Source organism: Dermacentor albipictus, chromosome 1 (genome assembly GCF_038994185.2).
Source record: "Dermacentor albipictus isolate Rhodes 1998 colony chromosome 1, USDA_Dalb.pri_finalv2, whole genome shotgun sequence".
Lineage (NCBI taxonomy): Eukaryota > Metazoa > Arthropoda > Arachnida > Ixodida > Ixodidae > Dermacentor > Dermacentor albipictus.
This window is the reverse complement of record NC_091821.1, coordinates 251,879,802-251,905,211: the sequence shown is the minus strand read 5'-3', so window position 1 is coordinate 251,905,211 and position 25,410 is coordinate 251,879,802. Positions and strand designations below refer to the sequence as shown.

The following is a 25,410-nucleotide window of genomic DNA, read 5'->3' as shown; positions in this document are numbered from 1 at the left end:
GACGAATCAAAGCTTAGAGAAATAATAAAACACGCAGACCGAGTGTCTGCATGTTTTTGTTTTACTTCGCACCACAGCAAGAGAGATATACTTCCATTTCGTCTGCTTGTTCCCACGTTGTACAGTTGCGCGTGCAGATACCAAAACTATGTCTTTTTTTACCGTGTTCCAGCGCGGGAACATGTTCTATGATCCGCTTGTGTCTGCCTCAGTATTCGTGTAGCACGGACTTATACCGCTAGTCAAGTGTCCTCGTGCACAGCGCATAATATAGAGTGCTGGGCGAAACGAGACAATCGCAACAGCTCGCACACGATGCCATCAGCGGAAGTGTGTCGTGCTGCAATAAAGCAAAGAGGAAAAAAAAATATGAAGGCGGGGCCCGTGACGTATGCGTCGTGTGATCCTCGAGATCTAGTATGGGGGAACGCAGGAAAGGAATTTCGCTTGCGGAGGCTTGACGGGGCAAGAGGAGAGAGTGTCTCGCTTGGCAGTGAAGCTTGCCTTCTGAAATCATGTGTTCACGGCACTGAAATATTTTTATCTCAGTTATTAATGAGCCAATCTGAAAAATTTTTGTGGCAGAATGCTCCCTAGAGGACACGTAACAACTGCCGGCATATAACCAAAATTTGCTATGGGGCCTGGTGTGGGGCCTTTTGAGAGCACTCGGTGCCATCTAGTGCCGGTGACACGAACCCTGTGCATGGCCTCCAAAATGCATGATGGGCCAATGCATGGCGAACGCTGAGAAACGCATCATGTGGCAACCAGGCTGGTCTCTCGCCCTTCTTTCTGTACACACAGCACCATCTAGTGACACTGCTGAGAAGTTCGCACACGGCCTCCCAGCCGAGAAGTGTAGCGCACCGGTGCCTGTGAATGCTGAGAATGGTTCCCTCGCTTGCGGCACACCCCATAGTACTTACCTATTGATCGAAGTTAGTGAGATGGTCATTGCAGAGCGGCACATACCCAGGGCAATCATGACGCAGCTTGCGAAAGCATTCGCATGAAAGGCGTCTAATAAATGTGAGACATACCCTGTGCATTTGTGGCCCAGCCTCCTAATGCGTTGGGTTGCTGTCCTTGAGGAACCATTGTGATGTGGGTTTGATTCTTCTCAGCAAAGGAGAAGTTTAAGGAATCTTTCTCGTCATTGTAGAGTGTCACATCCCCAGTGGCACATACCTAGTTACCCAAATTCGTCCAAGACATTCACTGAAGAGCAGCACACACCTACTGGCACATAGCCAGTGTTCGAAGTCAGCATCAAAGAGGTTCATTAAAGGCCAGCACAGACCCAGTGGCACATATCCAGTGTTCCGGTCGGCATCAAAGAGTTTCTTCAAGAAGCTGTGCCAACCAGTCCCGCATCTACCAACTGACCCATGTCAGAGGGAAAACAGAGAGGCAGACAGACAGACCAACTGGCCGACACCTCAGAAAGTGTGTGAAGTAACTTAAGAATGTTACCACATAAATAAGTACACAAATGCAATAAATTTAGACATTTCTACAAACCAATGGCCACTTCTGCCTGACAATGCAGATCGTCTGCTACAGCTCTAGCAATGGCAACCAGTGAAAGTAGGAGCAGCAATGATTTCTTTGGTGCCAAGAAGATGAATAATACCAGCACTGTATTACGCTCGTCTTGCTCTGCAGGTATAGGCAGGGAGTAAAGCAGCGAGTACACACTGTAGAAGATGCAAGCGCTGCATGTCAGTGCGATCGCCAACCTTCTTAGTTAACACAGTGATTGCCTCCAGTTTTGGAAAGTCACTTTTAGCAGTAATTGCAGGTTCAGCAATTGTCGGAGAGCAAAGTGTTGTGTATAATTTTCCCGGAATATGATAGCAGAAAAATATCCTAAGAGGAGATACGAAAAAAGCATTGCGAAGGCAATTGAACTTGCTTTCCAATACAGTCAAACCCACTTACAACAATATTTCAAGTGACATGAAAATTCTGTTGTAACCAATAATTGTTCCACCCAGATTGCATGAAAAACAATCAAAATAGAGGAATGGCAAGAAATTCGGTGAACGCCCGTGGTGGCATCCATCCCTTTTTTCATGATGCGGTGCAAGCCAGTGAACATTGTGTGTGCGCCACCGCGTTTCAATCCATCGCATGCAGTTTGTCCTTCAATTTTGCTCCATGTAGCCCAAGGCTAGCAAGAAAAACTGCATGGGAAAGACACGGGAACACACGGTTCAAATCAACCAGAAGTAGAGAAGTAGTCAACACCTGCGTCACCACTTGAAGTAAACAGGACATTGCAATGGTTGATGGTGTAAAAGTTTAAGGGGAACACCATGGCTTCAAGGGAGCGTAATCTTTAACCACTCGCAACTGTGTTATTACACCGTGTTGGCATGCAATTCTTTTGAGAAAGCATTTCTTGAGATATACCCTGTGTGTCAAGGCATACAACAAAACCAATTTTAGGGACCCTTTAACTCAAGGTTTCTTTGCATATGTGCATTATAAGGTGGTAAGGGCAAGTGGCATGAAGGTGTCCTGGGAGCAATATACAAGTAATGCAAATACATTGTAAATCTGTTAGATATTAGTTATTTTTACCTACCTTTTAACTTGACCTTCTGCTTCATTTCTGAAAAATGCCCATGCTTCTCAGCCATTTAGTTTTATTTAAAAATCAGATAATTCAAAGCAATTCTTTATTTCATGCCAGGATTGAACTATAGAAAGTGACTGATGGCTGTTTTTGCCACAGATAAACCTTCTGGTTTAAATTTCTTTAGCTTGAATGAGCTCCTTTTCGTTACAACTAGGATCAGTCTATTGTTTTGAACTTTTGAACTCTCCACCCCTACCCCAAATGCAGAATGGAGAATCTGAAAGGGAGCCAGCGAAGAAAAAACCACGGAGAGATGAAGTGCAGAAGGTTGGTGCAAACATCTGAGATGTGCTTGTATTGTGATAAATTTGTACACTTTTGAGTGATGCTTTTGTATTCACATCATTCTTCTTTTGCCACCTGCATTAAGGCTGCAGTTGTAAGGGAACTAAGTACCATTCCATCCCTAATTTATGCCATTGAACAACATGAGAAGCTGCTCATCCAGTTGATGAAGAAGTCAAAGGTCAGTTGACATATGTCCGTTTCAGGCATACGCATGAGTCAACCTGTATGTGCTACCCATGCAGGTCAACCTTATGGAGTTTGTGAAGATGAGCACCGCTCGAGACTTTCGCATTAATTCAGCAACAGTACAGGCTCGCCTAGAGGAGTCTGCAGAAGCCAGTGGCAGTGCAGTAAGGCACATTTTTGTTACCTATCCTGGTGTTTACACCATTGTTTTTAGTTCTGTTGTCTTGTGTGTTCCTGAAAGTGAATATACTATAGCAGTGCAGTAAGGCACATTTTTGTTACCTATCCTGGTGTTTACACCGTTGTTTTTAGTTCTGCTGTCTTGTGTGTTCCTGAAAGTGAATATACTATAGTAGACTTCCTTTAACTTGACTCCAGGTAATTTGATTTTTCAGTTAATTTGATCCCGACCAAAGATCCCAGGCAGCGCCCATGCATTTCTATAAGTGCAAACTTTCATAATTTCGATCCTAAAATTTGTCTTCACTGGATAACTTGAACTTGACCAATCAGCATGCATAAGCTTAACCTCTATAGCGATGCCAATAATGACCCCTTTAGTGGCAGCGTTTGTCTCAGCGGAGCATGACAGTAGATCCGTTGAACACATGGCACATAGAGTTTCCTACAATATACTAGAGGGAACTCTGGCACTGAAGTCGTTGACCCACGATGGGAATCATGGGAAGTACATGGATATGTCTGATCTTCATGCTTGTGGGTTCAGACATTCTTGTGGCTTTGTTTATTACGCTTTATACCTCATAATATATTGACTTATGCAGTGAAAGAACAAAGCATTAGGCAAATAACTTCAAAGGTTCAGGCCAGCCCTTCAGCCTCAGACAGCTGCCTAGTGCTAACCTCTAAAATAAGCTGAAGATTGAGGACTCTGTAGTGAGACAATATTATTACACCATCTACTCAGTTTTTGTGCTTCCATCATTGGAAAACTGAGCAGCACCACACATGCTGGGTTACATATTTGGGCATTACCTTTGTCACCTGTGCCTGTACTTTCGTTAACCTCCTCAGATAGAGGATACGTCCTAAAAAATTTGTTGTTTTCAAATGATAAACTTAATCTTACTGCTGGTTCAATAGTGCTGAATTCAGCTTTTTAATGTGCTTGAAAAACAATTGATTGTTTTTATTGAGTTCCTGTGGTGCTTTATAAAGAAGGCCAAAAAGGTAGTCCTTATTGTAGTCATGTGGGTGAAAATTGTGCCTTTTGCGTGGACTGTAGTAGGTGAACTGTGTGTATACTGTGTATAATTAAGGTAACAAATAGGCACATGTGTTCATTAGTGTTTGAATTTACCCACAGATTCATTCACCTAACAGTTTCGTCGATGAACTAGGGTGTTATTCTCTCTTTCTTTAAGTGGTTTGGTGGTATCCTACTAGAAACACTTTGAAAGTAAAATAGCACTAAGAATGGGACTAAACAGAGAGAATCAAGACGGAGCGCCATTTTCTGTCTTTCTGTTTAGGCCAGCTCTTAGCACTGTTACGCTTTCAAAGTCATGTACCAACTAGCTCGCCAACACTCATAATTGTATCAGAAACACATAACAAAAAAAAAAATATGACCAGAGTACTGTGACAGTGTGCAGCGGTGTTGCAGTGGCATACATCTGGTATTGAAAAAAGTTACTAAGTCTGCGGGATGTCTCTCCAGGATGAGGACAATGCAAGCGTGGCATCTACAGGCAGCTGTTCAGCACCGAAGTCTTGTACGGCAAAGCCAAAAAGCAAACGCCTCCGTAAAGCCCCAGGGAGCAAGAAGTGAGAGTTGCAACATAAAAGTGTGACATGTGAACAGTTGAAAATGTATATTGTTAATATAAATGGCTTTTGTGAGTGTGAATTAGATATTTCATGTCAAATCTTTGCTAGTGGGATGGTGTGAATATATTGAATTCACCATACCCAATTATTTGATTCCTGTGGTAGTGCTTTCGCTTTCAGTGCACGTTAATTGTGACACATGGGAGGCTAGATTATGGTCCTAGATCATGAAACGGTCCTAGCCAAATTACTGTAATCTTAGCATGGTGTTTGGGATGCTTTGGTGTGGGGTAGGAGTTGAAAATGCATGCACTCTTAGCGTGCATGTCTTAGCTGCCAGCCACAGCAACTTGGAGACCGCTTCCTTCCTGAACGTGACAAAGTACTTTGTTTTTAAGGTAAGAAAAGACCTCATGACTTTTGATGGTGACATGTCACCTCTGGCAAAGAAGCAGTGCCAGGTATTAGACATTGTGCATGTGGTATAGCAGGTGTAAACCATTGTGAACAATAACAAGCCTGGACAATCAATGATGGCCATTGCCAAGCACCTTCTGGCAGAGTCAACAGTAAGACTTCTGTGCACAAAGACTTTACATGCCATGGGGGTATTCTGTAAGTGTCCGCCTAGTGGACATGTCCATTTTGTTTGCTCCTGAAGTGCTGATTGGTTGGGGGTGCCTGTCTTTTTCTCACGCATACTCCAGCCCAGTTAATTGGAATTTCAGCAGGAGACGAAATGGACATGTCCACTGGGTCGACACTTCCAGATTATCCCCCAGTTCTACGTGATGACTTTGCATCCTTCCACTCTGCCTGCACGGCCCACAATTTGTCTAGCCACGATTCTAGTCGACATAAAGAGGAAATAATGGAGCTGGACAGGCCATGTAGTGCGTAGAGGAGATAACCGGTAGACTACAGAGTTAAAAAGGGTGTTTCCTTTTTGCAAATAGTCAAGCAACATAAGGATATTCTTGTGCACGATGGTTGACCACACAATCACTATGTCTCAACATGAGCACTTTATTATCTGAAAAAAATTGTATGATCTAGGTAACTCAGTTTCCAAAAGATCGTTTGGAATTTATACTCTTACTGGATCCTCTTAAAAGCTAGCTTGCTGTCCCAGAATGACCAAAATTTTAATACACCTCCAACTACTGTCATAATACTGACAATCACTGAACACGAGGCAGTGTTTAGCATTTGCTCACACCGCACATGGTATTGTCACCTGTGCTACGCTGCATTCCACATGCACCCATGCAAGGCAATTTTCAGCAACTGCATTAAAAATGGTAGACAAATGCTGAGGCTGTTTTCTTCCGGTGTGTTTGTCAGGGGCATACTAATGCTTTGCTTCCTCCTGCTGCAGTTCGGTTACTGGACATGGCAAAACTACTTGTTCCAACCTAGTTTTGTTCATATTGCTACGGAATAGTATTACCGATGACGAAGAGGCGAGCAGTACGAAGACGACGACAACGATTGGAGGCTAGCGCGGGCTGTTGCCTCTTGGCCAAGTGCGGCGTATTACGTTGTAAATATACTTGTATATAGCTTTTCATTTGCGTCTTCTTACGTAACATATCTGGTGGAAGTGGACGTTCCCTGTACCTCGTCACGGAGCTTCGCAGTGGACGGTACGTCGAGCCTAGCTTCATGGCTCCCGGCGACGACAATTCGACTCAGCCGCCTCCGACCCCTCCTGCCACTTCGACGACCTACATCTCTCTCCCTGCCCCTCGTGATCCTGGCGTATTCTCGGGCAAAGATGGGGACGACGTCGACGACTGGATCAGCCTGTACGAACACGTCAGCCGCAATAACCGGTGGGACCCTACTATCATGCTCGCCAACGTCGTCTTTTACCTCGGTGGCACACCTCGAGTTTGGTTTCGGACACACGAAGAGGAGCTCACCAGTTGGGATTCGTTCAAGCAAAAGCTCCGAGACTTGTTCGGCAACCCCTACGGTCACCGACTTGCCGCGCAGAAGGCGCTTTCCGGCCGTGTGCAGACGTCAACAGAGCCCTATGTCACGTACATTCAGGACGTCCTGGCTCTGTGCTGCAAAGTTGATGCACACATGCCTGAGTCAGACAAGGTATCCCACATCCTCAAAGGCATTGCCGATGACGCCTTCAACTTGCTCGTGTTCAACAACGTCGCGACGGTGGATGCTGTTATCAAAGAGTGCCGCCGCCTGGAACTCGCTAAAAGCAGACGTATCGATCAGCAGTTTGCCCGTTTGCCCAACACCCCAGCGACTTCTTCCTGTGCCGACGCTCCTCGTCCCAACAACACCGCCCGCCACGACGCTTGTTGTCCGTGTCGCCGATGGCGGAACAGCCCCCGTAATTGGTATGTGTGCCGCCCGCGTCTCCTTCGCCGATCGCTCAACAGTCGTGCTATTCACGGTCATCGCCCACTGTCCCCATGACATCATCCTCGGCTTAGACTTCCTCTCCGCACATTCTGCTCTAATTGATTGTTCCGCCAGTACTCTCCGCCTTGACCTGCCTGTTCTGGATCCCGCTGAACCACACCCCAGTCGCCTCAGTTCCGTCGACTTTGTTCGCTTGCCACCTACGGCACTGACTTACGTTGACCTAGTGTCATCCCCACCAGTGCCCGACGGTCACTATATCGCGGCTCCTATACAAGACGTCCTCCTTACACACGGGATCACGGTACCTCATACCGTTTTATCTATTACGGCTAATTGCGTCTGCCTGCCCGTGGTCAATTTTGGCTTGACGACACAAGTGCTGCCATGCGGGATGTCTCTGGCCCAGCTTTGCTCCTTCGAAGATCACTCAATAGAATCTATTGAGGTAGACAGCCATTCAGCCGATCCTCCTCTACCATCTCAGTCGACAACTTGCACCATCGCCGACTTACAGAAAATGATTGCGCCCGACATGCCGTCCGAGCACGCTCGTGAGCTCTACCGCGTTCTGTTTTCCTACAACGATATTTTTGACTTTCACGATCGCCCTTTGGCCCAAACTACAACTGTTAAACATCGCATTAATACCGGCGATGCCCCTCCTATTCATCGCCGCCCGTATCGAGTGTCACCGGTTGAGCGTCAAGTTATTCACGCTGAAGTTCGAAAAATGCTTGCCAATAACATCATCGAACCGTCATGTAGTCCATGGGCGTCACCGGTTGTACTGGTAAAAAAGAAGGATGGCTCATGGCGCTTTTGCGTGGATTATCGGCACCTTAACAGGGTTACCAAAAAGGACGTGTATCCCCTACCTCGGATCGATGACGCCCTTGACTGCCTCCATGGTGCTCGCTACTTCTCTTCTGTTGACCTCCGCTCCGGCTACTGGCAGATTGCTGTGGACGATCTCGACCGCGAGAAGACTGCTTTTGTAACTCCGGACGGTCTTTATCAATTCAAAGTGATGCCGTTTGGTCTATGTAACGCTCCTGCCACTTTTGAACGCATGATGGACTCCCTTCTTCACGGTTTCAAATGGTCCATATGCCTGTGCTACTTGGACGACGTCATAGTATTCTCCCCAACGTTCGCTACGCACCTCGAGCGCCTCTCGGCAGTCCTGGACGTTTTTCGTCGCGCCGGTCTGCAACTGAACGCATCGAAGTGCCAATTCGGCCGTCGCCAGATTACCGTCCTTGGGCATCTCGTTGACGCGAACGGAGTGCAACCGGACCCAGGCAAGATCCATGCTGTTACGCACTTTCCTGTTCCGAAGTGTGTCAAGGATGTGCGCAGCTTCATCGGCCTTTGTTCCTACTTCCGCCGTTTCGTGAAAAATTTCGCGGCCATCGCACGACCACTAACCGAGCTTTTGAAAAAAGACGCCCCTTTCCAGTGGGGCGATAACGAGGCCTCTGCATTCTCGCATCTAATCGACGTTCTCACAACGCCTCCCGTTCTGGCCCATTTCGATCCTTCTGCGCCTACCGAAGTTCGTACTGATGCCAGCGGTCACGGAATTGGCGCAGTACTGGCACAACGCCAGCGCGGCAACGACCGTGTTATCGCTTACGCCAGCAGGCTCCTCTCACCCGCGGAGCGCAACTATTCCATCACTGAGCGTGAGTGTCTGGCCCTAGTTTGGGCGGTTGCGAAGTTCCGCCCATACTTATATGGCCGACCCTTTTCCGTTATCACAGACCATCACGCGCTTTGTTGGTTATGCTCATTGAAAGACCCTTCAGGAAGACTTGGTCGCTGGGCCTTACGCCTCCAAGAATATTCGTTCTCTGTCACCTACAAATCTGGCCGACTACACAAGGACGCTGACTGCCTGTCTCGCTACCCGGTAGACGAGCCTGACGACGCCGACAGTAGTACCGCCGACGGCATTTTCTCTGTGTCTGCCTTCGCTAACATCGCCGATGAGCAGTACCGAGACCTATCGCTGCGAGTACTCATCGAGCGTCTGTGCTCTACACCTACCGACGCATCCGTTCGCCGATATGTCCTCCAGGGCGGCATTCTGTACCGAAGGAACTTCCTTCCTGACGGATCTGATCTTCTTCTTGTCGTGCCAAAACATCTACGACAGACTGTGCTCTTTGAGATGCACGACGCACCTACTGCAGGACATCTTGGCGTAACCCGCACGTACGACCGCGTCCGCCGCCGCTTCTATTGGCCTGGTCTCGCTCACTCCGTCCGACAGTATGTTGCTGCCTGCGATACCTGCCAGCGTCGGAAAACACCTCAGGTGCTACCTGCCGGTCATCTCCAGCCGATCACTGTCCCTGTGGAACCGTTCTTTCGTGTTGGATTAGACCTCCTCGGTCCCTTTCCCACGTCATCCTCTGGGAACAAATGGGTAGCCGTCGCAACTGATTACGCCACCCGATACGCTATCACGCGGGCTCTCCCTACCAGTTGCGCCACTGACGTCGCGGACTTTCTCTTGCGTGACATTATCTTACTTCATGGCGCCCCGCGACAGCTGCTCACTGACCGTGGTCGTAACTTCCTCTCGAAAGTTATCGCCGACATTGTACGTTCCTGCTCCACTCAACACAAGCTGACTACCTCATACCATCCTCAAACCAATGGCCTGACGGAGCGGTTAAACCGTACTCTTACCGATATGCTGTCAAAGTACGTTTCCAAGGACCACCGCGACTGGGACATTGCTCTTCCTTACGTCACATTCGCTTATAATTCTTCCCGGCACGACACCGCCGGATTTTCTCCCTTTTATCTGCTCTACGGTCGCGAACCGACCTTGCCCCTTGACACGGCACTTCCTCCTGCTTCGATCTCAACAAGCGAGTATGCGCGCGACGCCATCGCTCTCGCCGACCATGCACGCCAGCTTGCCCGTGCTCGACTAACGGACTCGCAAACCACTCAGCAGCGTCAGTACAACGCCCGCCACCGTGACGTACAGTTTTCGCCTGGTGCGCTCGTGCTCCTCTGGTCGCCCTCCCGTCACATCGGACTTTCAGAGAAGCTCCTTTCGCGATACACAGGGCCCTACCGCGTGCTGCGCCAGGTGACGCCTGTGACGTACGAAATTGCCCCTGTGAGCTCAACCTCGTCATCTACTGTGGCACCTAGTGATGTCGTGCACGTCAGTAGGCTCAAGGCCTACTACACTGTTTCCACGTCCGGCCTTTAGTCGCTCCGGGACGGCGCTTTTGCCGCCGGGGGTAGTGCTACGGAATAGTATTACCGATGACGAAGAGGCGAGCAGTACGAAGACGACGACAACGATTGGAGGCTAGCGCGGGCTGTTGCCTCTTGGCCAAGTGCGGCGTATTACGTTGTAAATATACTTGTATATAGCTTTTCATTTGCGTCTTCTTACGTAACAATATGAACAGTTCTTCGTATCTAGTTTTCACCCATGGCATGCCATGTATCGGAATGCTTTAGTATGTGCTCACTTAGGTTCAAATGATGCAGCTCATCGTTCAACCATTATCTTGTTCACAAAATCAAGGAGAGGCAGGTGTTGTCAGTTTACTCTGTCCTAGGAAAAGCAGCGGCTCGGTGCATGGGTGCATATGTGATCGGCACTCATACAAATGCCCAATGTTTTGCTATTTCACTTCCCGCTGCATGGGAGGTTGAATAAACATACTTAGAACGAGCATGGGGAGAAGTCGAAAAGGAAAAGGAACGAATTTACGGTGCGGCATAGTAATTTGCACAGCATCAGTATGTTCATTTTGCGCCATGCGCGGTAACAATGCTGTTGCCATGACCGCACAGTTTCCATTTTTGTGGGTTAATTGTCGTATGGTGTACATTTCAGTTGCCATTACTGCATGGCCACCGTGCAGAGTGAAATGGGCTCAATGCAACATTTAGATTTCACTTATCTCTTCTAGTTATGAACGACTCTGAAAAAATTAATCCATTAAAATGCTCCTTAGGTGCTGTTTTACAATTTTACCAACATTTCTGATGTTGGCGTGACATCTTCTACTTTTTTATTTGTTTTTGCTTTAAAGGAACATAAAGAGAAACACTGAATTAGTTTATGTTTATAAAGTATTCGTGAAAAACTACAGTATCATTGATTTCGCGGTACTGGGTTAATTATTAGAAGAGAAAATTGTCGTCAAAGTTGTATTTTTAAACTTTGTACCACAACCCCGGGGCCGGTACGTGTGACTTCACGCGTTGAACCCCCCCCCCCCCTTTTAATAGTTCAGTAAAGCTCTCGAAAATTCCTTATTTCAGTCCTCGGTTTTTGGAGAATACTATATAGTCCTTTTTTATTGATAAAAATATAAAGGCACACTGAGGGCAGATATTAATTCAGGCTAAAGGGATATATTAATGCTCGAGAATATCAAAGGCGTCAATATTATCGAGAACTTAGCTTTAGTAAATGAATCGAGTTAAATGCAGGACACGAGTTGAGACCTCCGAGCCATTCAAGTACCAGCCCGATGGCGAATCGGGCTGGTACTTTGCAGATCATTGCATTATAAGACGGAAGAAAATGCTACTTGTCCATTTGTATTCGATTTCTAGCAGAAAGAACGGACGTTCCCCTTGAAAACCACGCGGGCAGTCGAAAGGTATTTGAAGTTTCGTTTTCGCTCAACTCTACGCCGTCCGCGCGTTTGTGTTGCAGCTGTTTCGTTATCGAGCAGTGCTGTACTGGTTTTGTTGGCTCGCGAAACTCGCACGAACTACAAGTAGGAGAGATTGCTACGTCCATGCAATGTAGCGGGATGCCACTTTACGCGAACGGCTGCGTGTTTGAGTTTTGAACAAGGATCCGTAGCGCCGTCTGTCAGGCGCCGTTTTACTCGCCGAAAAGGCGGTGATGGCGTAAGGTCACCACTACTCGGTAGGGGGCCGGGGAAGATTTGAATTGTGATAGAGGTATTCGGACCATTCAGGCGCGATTTTTTGTTAAACTAAATCTTTTCTTGGCATGAAACAAGCGCTACGAGATTTCTTGAATTGTATTTTAACAGTCCACGTAGGATTAATATTTGCCTTTAGTGTCCTTTGCAAAATGGCGTGGTACTTGATACCTCCGGAGCGTCTGCTGTTCTTGAAGAGTCTTTTCAACGGCGGAAGCAATGAGGTGTGCAACAAACATGGACAAAGTGTATGGAGTCTGAGCATTTCACTTTTCAAAACTCGACGATACAGTTCATTTCACTGCTGAGCCTGTTTTTCTAGTGAAACTTGACAATAAGTTGCAGCGAAGCAAGCGTTTTATTTCAGTTTAATACACCGTTCCGCTGTAAAAAACGAGTGAAAACGTACAAAATTATGCACTTATAATTTTATTGTTGTGGTTATTGCTTTTTTTTACGTAGAAAGGAAAGTCTGAAGTACGAACTATTTGCAGCCTCGAGGAGGAACAGTGGCTGGCAGTTATGAGGGCGTGGGCGGCTAAATCCATGACGTCATGGCGAGCTGGTGCGGGAATTTCAAGGCGGCGTCACTGCCCGTCTTACGTTTTTGCGTATTTTGTCAACGTGACGGAAACTTTTTTGCTATTGTGAAGAGGCAGTTTAACAATACAGCTCAAATAATTTTGCTCTTAGTGTCCCCTTAAGGGAAAGTCCTCAGTCTCGAAACCCTAGAAAATATACTGTCAAGTCTCGGAGCATCCTAAATAATTTTTTTATATTGCCTTTTCTACTGATCAGTTTCAGTTGCGCTTCCCAAGAGGTGTGTCATGACAAAGAAGGTGGTCATGTGGGAGCAGATCGTCGTGTTTTGGCACTGGCTCCGGATCGCTCAGTCGTCTGCTACGCGAATACGTAACGTAGGGACGCGCAACTCCGAACCGGTTTACCTGTTATCGTTATGGTATCGTCAAATGATTATCTGGATGGTGTCAGTCACCGTCATGATGGCGTGGATAGCCGTGGATATATTTCTTACCAGCATGCACATACCGTTTTAGCTCGGGGACTCCTCTCTTGATACATCGGCAAGGAGAAATCGTTTTCTTGGCAACCACTGCACCAACTTTGACAAGTTTTGTTGCGTTTAAAAGAAAAAAGTTATAATCTAGTAACATTTGGGAACGGATTTTTTATTTAGGCCATCAACTTTTTCTATAAAAATTGTTGGATATCGTAAATTTTCAGAAAACTACCACGTTTACAACTTTAACTCAGGAATGTAAAATGACATCACAATTATTGAAAATTGAATTCTGGGATTTTACCTGCGAAAACCACGCTTTGGTTATGAGGCGCGCCGTAATGGCGAACTCCGGATTAATTTTGGCCACCTGGGGATCTTTAACGTGCCCTCATTGCACAGAACACGGACGTTTTTGCATTTTGCCCCAATCGAAATGCGGCCGCCGCGGCCAGAATTTCATCCCGCGGCCTCGTTCTTAGCAGCGCAACACCATAGCCGCTAAGCCACCGGTATCACAATTCTGTAAATTGCATCTATGATAGTACATCTAAAGCGCATAAAATTGATGGACTTTTATTCTCAGTGTTCTACATACTTCTTATTTCTATTTATCGGAAGGAGGAATGGTCGATTTTCGATGTTTCAAACTGAACCGCCGTTAACCTATTCACGTGTGATGCTATTTTAGTGCGTTTGGTTTCATATGCACGTGCTCTTTTATTTTATTTTTCTCTACTTTTCGTCACATTTACTGTACGAATAGTGTACCGAGGTGCAGATCATTCGACCCACTTTTTTCGCCACAGGCCAGCTCCAAGCGGGCTGATCATGTAGGATTTTCTTATATTCACGTCTTGTTAGATTGGTTCTTTGTTTTGTTTTTTCTATTATGTATTCTTTTACTTGATTCACGTATAAGCTGGTTCTTTTTCCCGTTATGCATTTTTGCTCTTTTGGTATGTACGTCCCACTCCTGCCTAAGGCCTTCTGTGAAGGCTGACAGTAATTCTGAAATAAATAAAGTATACCTGGCTCCTAATATAAGCACACCACTAATATTTGAGTAGGACTTTTGCGAAACCCTTCTAAACCTTGTAACAAACTCACGTAAAATATAAATTAATAAGTCAAATTTCTCCGCTTTAAATGCTCTAACGCATGCAGCTTACAGAGCTGCGATATCTCTGCTTTGTGCGTAAATACGGATTTGTGAACGTCGTGCTTCTTTCTCTTTTTTTCTTTTTTTTCTCTTTTTTTTTCTCGGCCGATTTTCGGCAATTCTTATAGGACAAATCCAGGCCTTAAATCAAGATTTCGCTTCCAACAGTCTTTAGAATTTAACTTTCTTTCTTAAGTGCAACATATTTCGTTAAAATGAGCCATCTCCGAAAAGCATTTCTAGCTGTCTTTTACATGTATTATGAATAGGCGGCATCGGAGTTGGGCCGCAGCTCTGGCGGGGAGCCAGTAAAGCAACATGCGTTGCAGTCCCGAATTTTCGCTTTAAAACGTAAGCACCACTGTATATAAACTAAGACTTACCTTGCGTCCACCTCTACGCGAATAGACAACAGATGTGCGCTGTCCGCAAGTTTTGTTTCTCACGTCGTGTTTTACAAGGGTCACGTTGGAGGTCAGCTGTCTGTACGGCTGCGGTGGTAAAGCCTCGAAACGGCCGTATGATCAGGGCATCGGTTAGAACGTGCAAGCGGCGTCGGTGATGAATCAGCACTAAGAACAGCCTGCTTATGGACCCTAAGTACTTGGAAGGTGTAAGAACTTGTACGGCTTCGCTGTCTTGGACGTATCAGTTGCGCAGACTGACGTACATCTGCGAAGAATTTTCTCTTTCCATCTAGCTACCAACATGTGCTGCACAGATATGAGCTTCGGCTGCTCACGAATCCGCAGTTCTCCTTCTCGCTCGATTCATTCATTCATTCATTCATTCATTCATTCATTCATTCATTCATTCATTCATTCATTCATTCAGTGTGTTTAAAGTCCAAAAAGCAACTGCGGGGCTATGAGAGACGCCATAGTTGAGGTCTCCTGATTATTTTTGACCACTTGAAGTTCTTTAAAGCAAAATCTATGCGCGCGAGGGTTTTTGCACGTCGCCTCCACTGAAATGCGGCCGCTGCGGCTGGGAAACGAACCCGCGACCTCGTCTTCCGCAGTAGAACGCCATTTATCAACTGAGCTACCTCGGCGGGTCTTTCTCGAATGAAACACGGATTATTGACGTGACCTCCTTTTTCTAACAAATTGAGCTGTAAAACGCAGAGCGAATTGACGTCTTAATTAAAACATAACTTGCCGTATTAACTCTTGTGTAGTCTTCTTTGTTTGTTATTGTAGACATATATATGTATGAAATGTATGTGTGGAGAAATATCGTGCAAGTAAAATTATAACGCTGCACAACCCAAGTGCAACCACAGACCCAAAGAAATATATTCAGGGGGTTTTGTTTGCTGTTGCATGCCTGGGCTTTACTATAGCTTCACTGACTTTTCAGGGCGCTATCTCTCTTAGTTTTGTGCACGGCGCGTCTATTTGTGATAGCAGGCTATTGTATTGCAGCTCTTTACATACAGAACCAAAACCTCGACACCTGCGCCTCTGCAATGGCCTCGATCGCTCCCTTGATGATGATCCCACACACATGCCGCATTTGCACGTAAATAAAGCGACCACAAATGTTAAGCGAGGGGTGACTTTCGGTCTCTCCGAAACACGCACACACACGCAAAAAAAAAGGGGGGGGGGGGTATTACACTTGTCAGGAACCCGAATATAACGTGAGACCCGTTCTCAGGGGTTAAACTTTGGGGGAAAAAAATGTCGTTATATTCGTTCAAATACAATACAGTCGAACCCGACTATATCGAACCCGTTTACATCGAATTATTCCTTATATCAAACAATTTATGGACACGGTATAGTTACAATGAGTATATATAGCAAAAATTATGCATACATCGAACAAAACTAATAGCGACTCCCGATATATCGAACGTCAAGCGGCGGAAAGTGCCCCCGGAAGTTGGCTTTCCCTCGCGGTAAGGGAAAACCCGGCGGCGCGGCTCCATCCAACCGCTCCCCCTACGTGACCGCGCTACCTCGGAGCCGCCGACACCTCCCTACAAAAAATGATCCTGGCCCGCCCGCCTGCAGCGCTTGCCCAGACAGCCAATCAGAGGCTCTTGTGCCCTCGTCATGCAAGTTGGCGAAAGTGCGAGTTGTCTCGCTGCTTATCTGATTCATTGTGTGCGCCTTCTCCCGCAGTGTTGCCGTGATGAAGCGTCAGAATTCGCCTTTCGTCGTGAAGCTCGAAATCATAAACCGGGTCGAATGCGGTGACAAGTCGGATGTCTCTGCAACGTACAAGATTCCGAGGTGCACTCTCGGCACGATCTTGAAGGGGGAAATTAGGGCTAAAGCGGCCTAACTCGCGACCCGGTGCCCATAGTGCCCGTGGCGCCCGACGCGTATGCACGGCCGTGTACGAGTGGTTCATCCAAAATAGCTTCAGCCGTACCGACTTCCGCGTGCTCGGTGATGACTGTAAATTCTGATTAATGCGACGAAGCCGTTGTCGTTGTTGCCGAGGTTTGGAGCCAGCTGTCAGAATTTCCGGAAGCTGTTGACGAATCAACGGTGCGCGAGTTAGTGAGCGCAAATGATGGTGTCGCGACCACGGTAGAGCCCGGAAACGAAGACTACATTGCCGACATCGTGCCGAGCACAACTGAAAATGGGCACAACGAGGAAAGCAACGGCCGTCTTTGGCCCACATCCTCCGAAGTGCGCTCGCACTAGTCCGGTGCTTCTGTGCGAAAGCGGAATGTTGCGGCCTCAGCTGCTCCGACTCCTTAGACAATGTGGGGAAGTGCGTGCCTCGCATGCAGCGAAATTGCCCAAGCAGAAGAAAATGCAGGACTGTTTCGTGCGAAACGAAGCTAGTTTCATCAATAAAGTGATTTTATAAATGGTATGTGCATTTATGACATCCAATTATTTAGCAGGCTTATATCGAATTATGCTCTGTATCGAACTGATAGGCGTTTTTTTGCGAGTTCGATATAGCCGGGTTCGACTGTAATTACATGGTGCGGGATTTTCCGATCCCATTGAACGTCCGGATCCTGGGCCGAGGTTTCTCGTACCACTGCGCCAGTCGTAATCAGCGCTTTCATCGAAGTCGCCAAGCGTGATAACAGTGACAGTTGTCCTGTGCATATAAAGGCGACTTATGGTTAAGCATGTATGTTCAGCTAATCGCTGTCAGAGTTTGCGCACATTCGACAAGACTTCACTTTTTTTTTTTTTCGCAGAAGTTTTGTGGGGCGGCAGTTCCGGTGCATTTAAGGCAGTTGCAATAAGCTATCCAGCTGTCTATCCATCTTCGGACAGGCGTTATAAAACGTGTTAGGAAAGCAGGCAGGATATGTTTACTGAATTTTATTAGAGAAACGACGATGTGGCCTCCCGAAGGGGAGGTGGGCGTCGCGACGGTAGTGCTGGCCCGTGACGCCCCCGGGGTAAGCACCAAGGCTGCAGGAGTAGCCCGAAATCCCACTCCTACGGCGCTAGTACTTAGCCCGGGGTGTCACACGTCCGTCGGCGACCGAACCTCTTGTAGTACCATCCTCAGTCCTGACCTGCCGCATCTGTTGAAAGAAGCATGGTTAACAAAATTAATTCTGGGGGTTCTACGTGCCGTAACTGCGGTCTGACTACAAGGCACGCCGTCGAGGGGGACTCCAGATTAATTTTGTCCACCTGGGGTTCTCCTAAAAAAAAATCCGACGTCTACCTAAAATCTAAGTACACGAGCGTTTTTACAATTGGCCCCCATTGAAAAACGGCCGCCGCCGCCGGGATCGAACCTGCGAGCTCGAGCTTTATGGGTAAATGCAAAACGTCGTCTTCGCAGCGCACCACCCGCGCGCGCGCGCGCGCGTCTGTGTGTGTGTGTGTGTGTGACGTAAACGCGCTTGAAAGCTCGGCAACGGTATCACACTGTGATCTTTTAATGGTATACACAGCATAATTCAAGCAGACGTATACAGGGCGTCCCAGCTAACTTTAGCCAGTTTAAAGATATGCACATGCGACGTAGCTGGACAGAACAAAGGTAATGTTTGCCGTCTTGTCGTCGCCTCGTGATGCTCAAACACATTTTTCATTCCGCCTAATTAGATAATTAGCCTTAATGAATTGTTCGATTTCTCAAATATTTTAATCAGATTAAAAGTGTGGATAATAAAATTGTAGAGCGACATGAAAAAGCCCCGATACAGCTATCTGTTGCTCAGTACGTGCTACATAAAAGTGTTTTTCCGCGCTTGTAAGAAGCCGGCGAATACACGCAACATTGCCGCGTGAAACGCTTCTCGAGGCACTTTGCGTGTATTTGCGGGCTTCTTTCACGCTCACACGCCGCAGTTGCTTAGTGGCTATGGTGTTGGGCTGCTAAGCACAAGGACGCGGGATCGAATCCCGGCCACGGCGGTCACATTTCGATGGGGGCGAAATGCGAGAACACCCGTGTACTTAGATTTAGGTACACGTTAAAGAAGTCCATGCGGTCCAAATTTCCGGAGTCCCCCACTACGGCGTGTCTCATAACCAGAAAGGGGTTTTGGCACTTAAAATCTCATAACTTTTTTTTTTCTTTCACGCTCGGAAAAACACTTTTATGTAGCACGTACTGAGCAACAGAAAGCTGTATCGCGAGTCTTTTATGTTGCTCTACAATTTCCTCATTGGCACGTTTCATCTAATTGTAATATTTGAGAAGTTGATAAATAAATAAGACTAATTATATACTTACGCCGAATGAAAAAAAAAAGATAGTTTGAGTATTTCCAAGCGACGGCAAACAACGTTGCTTTTGTTTTGTTCAGCTAAGTGGTATTTGCATATTTTTTTACCTCTGGCTTAAGTTAGCCCTGGCACACCCTTCAGATTCTTCACGTACTTTCCCTAAGCAAAAGTATGCACTTCAGGCATTCCGCGATAAAGCCGATTTTCTTCTCCCTCTATTAATAACTTGAAAATATAACTTGAAATTGAGGACTGCAGTACAAACTTGACATTATGAACTTTCCACTGCACTCGTCAATTGCAGATTGTGCGTCGGAATTACGAATAACTATTTTTCCCGGCGAGTCTGTGGTCCCTATACCTTCGCACTCACGGATGTAAAGCCATTACAAATTTTCAAGAAACTAACTTTTTGGCAAAAATTCGGTCTCCCTTGGGGACCTCCTTTACAATCAAACGTGCGCATCCTTTCTGACGGGGGAGGGGGCGGTACCTGCCATCAAGCTCGTTCTTTTTAACTTTCTTGTGGATCTTGATATTTAAGTGTTTTTCTACACTCATTTACATTATACAGAAATGACGTTCGCCTTCACTGGACGTTTTATCTTCATTTAAGCGCGCCACCAGTCCTACAAGACTGGTTAACCTGCGATGGAGACCAGTCGTCTTTCTAGTCTCCACTGCAGATTCATGTCGGTTTCCCATGCTGCTCATAAAACCCAAGGCATTGGGCAGGCTATACTGCAGTCACATTTATCGCCAGTAACCCCCCCCCCCCCCCCCTCGCGCTCAGATGTTTCTGCACCATTTCCACAGGCTGTGCGCGATTCGTCTGCATCAGGAAATTTTCTCATATAGACTGCGCGCTCTCAGGCACCCTGATCTGATTTGGAATAGTAGTGACACTGCCTTTTAATATACCATAAATATTTTATCTCCCGAGTTCATTTGTTGCCGTGCGATCCGATAATATGAACTGAAGTGCCCAATCAATCGGCATTGCCAGCGTGAGCGAAGAACAGTTCCTCGAGACATTTCAATCGGCATCTCGCCGCATCGGGGCTCTGTCCTTCTGAATGCTCGCTCAGCTGTTGTTCCATTCGAACTTTTTGCCGAAGCCTTGGGGATTCCTTCCTACGAAAATAGCTCAGTGTGACCAACAGTACACTACGTGCCATGCTACCCTATTCTCGACACGAGTTTGAGTCCTAGACCGTCATCGCTGCTGGTATCTCGATGCCGGTGTCGTAGTGCTGAGGCGCCTTCGCTCCTTCAGAAGCCCCGCATCATTACACGTCGACACTTTGCGTGAAACCGTTTAGCATTACCTCGAGGTTTGAGCATGGTCAGTGGTTGTCGGTAACGCTTATGTTATGGTTTAACCTCGGGCGATCTGCTCTAAATCGAATAACGTGATATTCGACGTTTCAAGTTCGAATAATGATTTTTTTTTTTAATGGAGAGCTTGCACGCCTTTTGTTACCTTTGCAATCGTTCTCACGTGTTTTCTTTTTTTTTTTTTTCTATGCTCTGATGTAGTCTTTAGCGTGTCGCTTGTTTTCTGTTGTCTCTCGCTGCACCTCCCTAGAACGCAAGTAGGCGTTGTTCCTTTCCTTCCTTTCTCTCGATTCACAAATTCAAGCCTAAGAATGCAGGCTCGTTTGCGAATACAAAAGTAATAAGCAAAATAAAGAAGGTCGGTGTTGCCACTAAGAATGCCTTTGCACTCGAAACCAGAAATGCTTCGGATGCTCCGAGGTGGCCTAGCTGTCAATGTGTTTATACTGAATTCTATATGAATCTAGACCGGACAGTGCTATCCATAATAAAAACGAGATAAACCAGCAACAGGCTGGAGTTCTTTCTTTGTGTATTTGGGGGCGCGGCGACAAATTAACCCTCTTGAAATGTAACAATTAAGCTGCGTTTCCAGCAGTAACTTGTTGCGGCTTACCGATATTGGTTTTGCGCGTGCCTTACCATCAAGCATAATCCTTAAGAGCAGAAGCAACGTAAGTGATGCACAGTAATATCCATATTAACGCTATGTTGACTTCCTTACTTTGGGCAATTTGCGCACTGCGTAAAAGTGACCGTGGCACTGTTCAGAAGGGTCAAGGTGTGATGTTCCAAAATGCATGCGACGAAAACTGCAGCCTTGTGCAGGTTTTATTACATAGTTGCTTTTATGGATAGCACTGGCCTGTACTGTCCATAACATTTATTTATTTATAAACTTAAAGGGACACTAAAGTGAAACAATAAATCAGTTTAGACTAATGAAGCATTGTTTCAGAACCCTATTTCAAAAAAATTGTTTGATTATTAGATGAGAAAATGAAGGTCCAATTATCAGTATTTTAATTTCGCGCCGACACCCCAGCGCCGGTACGTCATCGTGACGTCAGGGATTTCAAAGTATGTTTTCGCATTTCGGCCGCGTTAGCTGAGTAAAGGTTCCCGAAACTTGCCATGTTTAATATTTGGTTCCTTTAGAACACAATGTAGTCAATCTGTACCGCTATATATATTTAGTAGGCCCTGGAAGATGCCATAAGTATCCATGACGTCACAGCCACCAGGTACGGGAACTTAAGTAGGCGTCGCCACCCGTATTTCGTTCTTGCGCCTTTTCTGGCTTACCAAAGGTCTTATCGTTGTAAGAGTGGTGTTTTTGGTGTTGTAGAAAGGTAATTTACTGATGCAGAAGAAATAACTTCTCACTTTAGTGTCCCTTTAAGATATCCGTACAATCTATAACAGGTGTATTATCTGTAACAAGCACTTTTCTTTCCGCTGCAACGTATTGCTGCATGCAGGGTAAAGAATCTTTACTGTGGTTGGTTGGCGAAGCAACTGCGGTGCTGCGCGTATACGTCTGTACTAAATTGAGCTTTTTTTTTCTTTCTTCTTTACTCGGATAATTTCACTAAGTCAATCACATGCAGTCTGTGCAGCGCTAGGACAACACTACACTCTTAATTCGAAGTACGTTGGCACTTGTACAAACACACGCTTCATTAATGATGCGTCAAACATTAGTCTATTTCGTGAGAGACATTTCAAACGAGTATCTCAGAACAAGTGCACAGTCTTGGGATTTCTACTGCGTCCACACGCCCTGAGCTCTTATATTGAACACCAGATGCCTGCTAAAATCAATAATTAAGAAGTCAGTCATAAAAATTTACAGAAATGAAGACCGTATTGGTGATAATGGCCTCTGATAGATGGAGGTCTTCCGTCACTTCAGCAGGGGAGGCGCCAGGATTTCTTTCTTGGGGGGCAGAGCATGATTCTGCATTTTCGTTAGGGATGCACGATTGCATGGCACTGTCACTTGGCACTGCGTAATGGAGAAAGGGGGCAATGGGATAAAGGGGAGGGGGTAGCAGAAGGTAATATTTCGGGGTCTGCCGCCCTCTTTAGAGCCGCCTCTGCACTTCAATTGGTTCAGTTGCAAACGGCGGACATTCCTTGCACGAAATCGCCGCATGCAAATGAGATTCCATTAATTAACTCTAATTGTTTACTTGAAGGAAGATACACTAAACACGCATTAATCCATGCTTTTGTAGAGATTACAGATCTTCGTTTGTATTACTCGAGCTTCAATAAAATGTATTAGAAAAGAAAATGTAAGTTATTGCACAGACAGATAGATATACAACTGTACGTCTCCTTGCGCATGTGCTGCGTTTCTGACAGTGTCAGAAAATTAACAAAGCGCCATGGTTATATAGTGGCCGCCCATTTCCCTGTGTCATGGCGGACAGATCGAAGGCAGGGGGACCTCTCATGATATCCTGGATGTCACTTGTGCGCCACACACTTCCGGAATATCAAAACTGCAAACGCGCGACCGCGTACGCTGTCATAACATCAAACGTCGGTAAGTGTAAATGAACTATTATGCCATACTGTTGGCGCCGTTTTCCCGTGCCCTTGTGCCCATCTTGCGGCCGCCATTTTCGGGCAGAAGCCCTCTGCCTCCTCAGCCACCTTGCGCCTTGTAGAAGGGTGGTGGGTGCCCCACCTCAAAGTTCAAATAATTCGACATCGGGGTGATCCGGCTCGCGTGAGGTAGGTGAGGAGGCACGGAAGATGCCAAAAGTTTTTTTTTCTTTTTTTTCCATTGAAAATAAGGAGTTTTTATATGCATTTACAATACTGAAGACCAAGCAGACTTTGGTGATATGTTGGAATTTGACGTAATTCCGAATTATCCTACCTTTTTTATTATTATTATAACTGCGTCTTTGTTGCAATGAAGAAATAAAAATTATCTGAGGGCGTTTCTCGCGCCGTGTGTGTGCGTTTAAGTTTGTCTCATCCACTAATAAAAATCATAGAGTGTATTTTGAACATATATGTGACATCTGAAATGGTCACTGGCAAGTATAAGTAATAAGGCTATAAACCTTGGTTGCCTGCATCCCTGATAACACGAGCGAAACGATGGCTCTTATTTAACGTCAGCGTGACACGAGTGTGCGCCCAGGATAGATGTGCCTAATTCTTATTCGACGTCATCAACACGTGGCTGATTTAATTCGATGTCTAAATATCCCTGAATATTACATTCCCGGACAACGCTATCCAATCCCTCCCGTTTTCTTTCCGTGACGTCATATCCGTAGTAATCCATTACGCGAAGGACGCACTTTGACGTCATTGCGGGCGTGATATCCCGCGCAGGCAGATGTGCATGATAGAGAGAGACGGAGATATCGCTTCTCGCGATTTTGTATATATATATATACTCCGTGACATGATCGCATACTAAAGCCTTGGAACGTAAAGGCGATGTTATGTATACGCAAAAGATGTTCTTAATGGCACCAAAATAAAGACAGTACTTGTAGTCGCGTTTCGACAGCTGCCCAGAATGAAGGAATATATACTACAGAGCCGTTAAAGCACAAGGCTCGAAATTTTCTCTCGAGGCTTGAGCGTCTCTCTGTACGTATCATGCATGTACAAGTGTGGAAGCTTGGGTGAGCAGGTAGTATACCTCATAGAGGTAGCATTCAGAGCGCACGAAAGGTTACAAAAAGGGGGGGGGGGGGGGGGGGGCGTGGGGTAGTTGGAGAATGAAGTTGGAAGTCAGCGCTCTTTCATTCTATGTCTATCCCTTGTTTTCTGTAACCTTTCGTGCGCTGTGATGCGCATTACAATTTCGTGCGCATTACCATGATTCCAGAACAGTCCGCACGTGAGTCGTTTACTGGGCTGCTTGTAGCCACATTATCATCACGATCACTGGATAATAATACCACGAGGAGTAAAAGAAGTTCCTCGGCATCGCGCTCATACCTGTGGCCAAACCAAGCGATTGGAGCCGAAGCAGTCTTGAAGGGACGCGCGGCAGACCGCTCCCACAAGACACTGCCACAGGAGGTGTACACAGCAGCTCAGTACGAGTATACCGAACGAAGAATCTCGTCGGCCGAAGCACAGGGAGCGTCTTCAGGGTGACCGACGTGTGGCTGTAGTGCAGTCGGCCGCCCGCTTACCCGCGGCGGACAAAGGCCGGAGCACAAGCGCGCGGTGCAGTATCCGCCCGGGCGCGCGGAACAAAGAGGCCCCATCCTGCGGGTGCCGCGCCAGAGCGAGCGCCGCCGGCGCCTCTTATACTCTCATTACCCAATTGAGCTCTCTACGAGGGCCGATTCAATCAGGGCGCCCATTGGTCGGGCGACGCTCAATTGAGCCGGCACGTCATAGCTCTCGATGGGCGCTTCCCCGTCAACAGGGCTGGGAGGGGTAATGAGGATGCCTGTGGCACCCCATGGTGTCGCAAGAGGGGCGCGCCTCCCTCGCCTGGACATGGTGTCTCGCCAGCGCGTGGTATTCTGCACGCCATCGTGGCCCCGCCAGTGTTTACAGACTCTCGGGACAACCCGTGCTCCTGTTTCGGTGCTACGGAACAACGCCAGTGAACCAAGGTGCCTTCCCGTGGTGACAGGCCTCCTCTGGAGAAGCGAACTTTCGCGCCAACATGTATCAGCCGCCATCATTGTCGTCGACTCACAACCATTGCCTACGTTGTGAACTTGCTTCTTGCTTGTATTTTTTTAACGGTAGTCTCGAGACTCGCTTACATATATTTCAGATGCGCCGGTGGTGAACGATTGCACCTAGTATTGTTTATATCGCCGGCAGATTGCATCACCGCTCAGAAATGTCAGCTCACAGGCATTTTTTTCGCAACTTCGACCGGGAATTAAGCTCCGTCCTGGAATGAAAACACAGAGACAGCAGCAATCTCATTCGTACGGAAGGACGCACCAAGTGTATGC

At 46.7% G+C, this 25,410-nt stretch overlaps 1 protein-coding gene and 1 long non-coding RNA gene across 4 annotated transcripts in view; one reads left to right on the top strand and one right to left on the bottom strand.

Moving 5' to 3' along the window:
• LOC135901063 (Fanconi anemia group I protein-like) overlaps nt 1-4,991 on the top strand; it is an 87,947-nt gene extending 82,956 nt beyond the window's left edge. For all 3 annotated transcript variants that reach the window (XM_065430751.1, XM_065430744.1, XM_065430734.1), the window contains exons 28-31: nt 2,855-2,914; nt 3,018-3,113; nt 3,178-3,285; nt 4,803-4,991. In XM_065430751.1, the coding sequence (XP_065286823.1) occupies nt 2,855-2,914; nt 3,018-3,113; nt 3,178-3,285; nt 4,803-4,913 (375 nt within the window). In that variant the 3' untranslated portion in view covers nt 4,914-4,991. The remainder of the gene's footprint in view (nt 1-2,854; nt 2,915-3,017; nt 3,114-3,177; nt 3,286-4,802) is intronic.
• A 12,748-nt stretch (nt 4,992-17,739) lies between these two features.
• Nucleotides 17,740-24,698, bottom strand: LOC139056579 (uncharacterized). The gene is made up of 3 exons (XR_011512459.1): nt 24,425-24,698; nt 22,300-22,454; nt 17,740-17,949 (listed from the first exon to the last, which is right to left on the bottom strand). It is a non-coding gene; the product is annotated as an uncharacterized lncRNA (long non-coding RNA).
• Between the last annotated feature and the right edge of the window lie 712 nt (nt 24,699-25,410).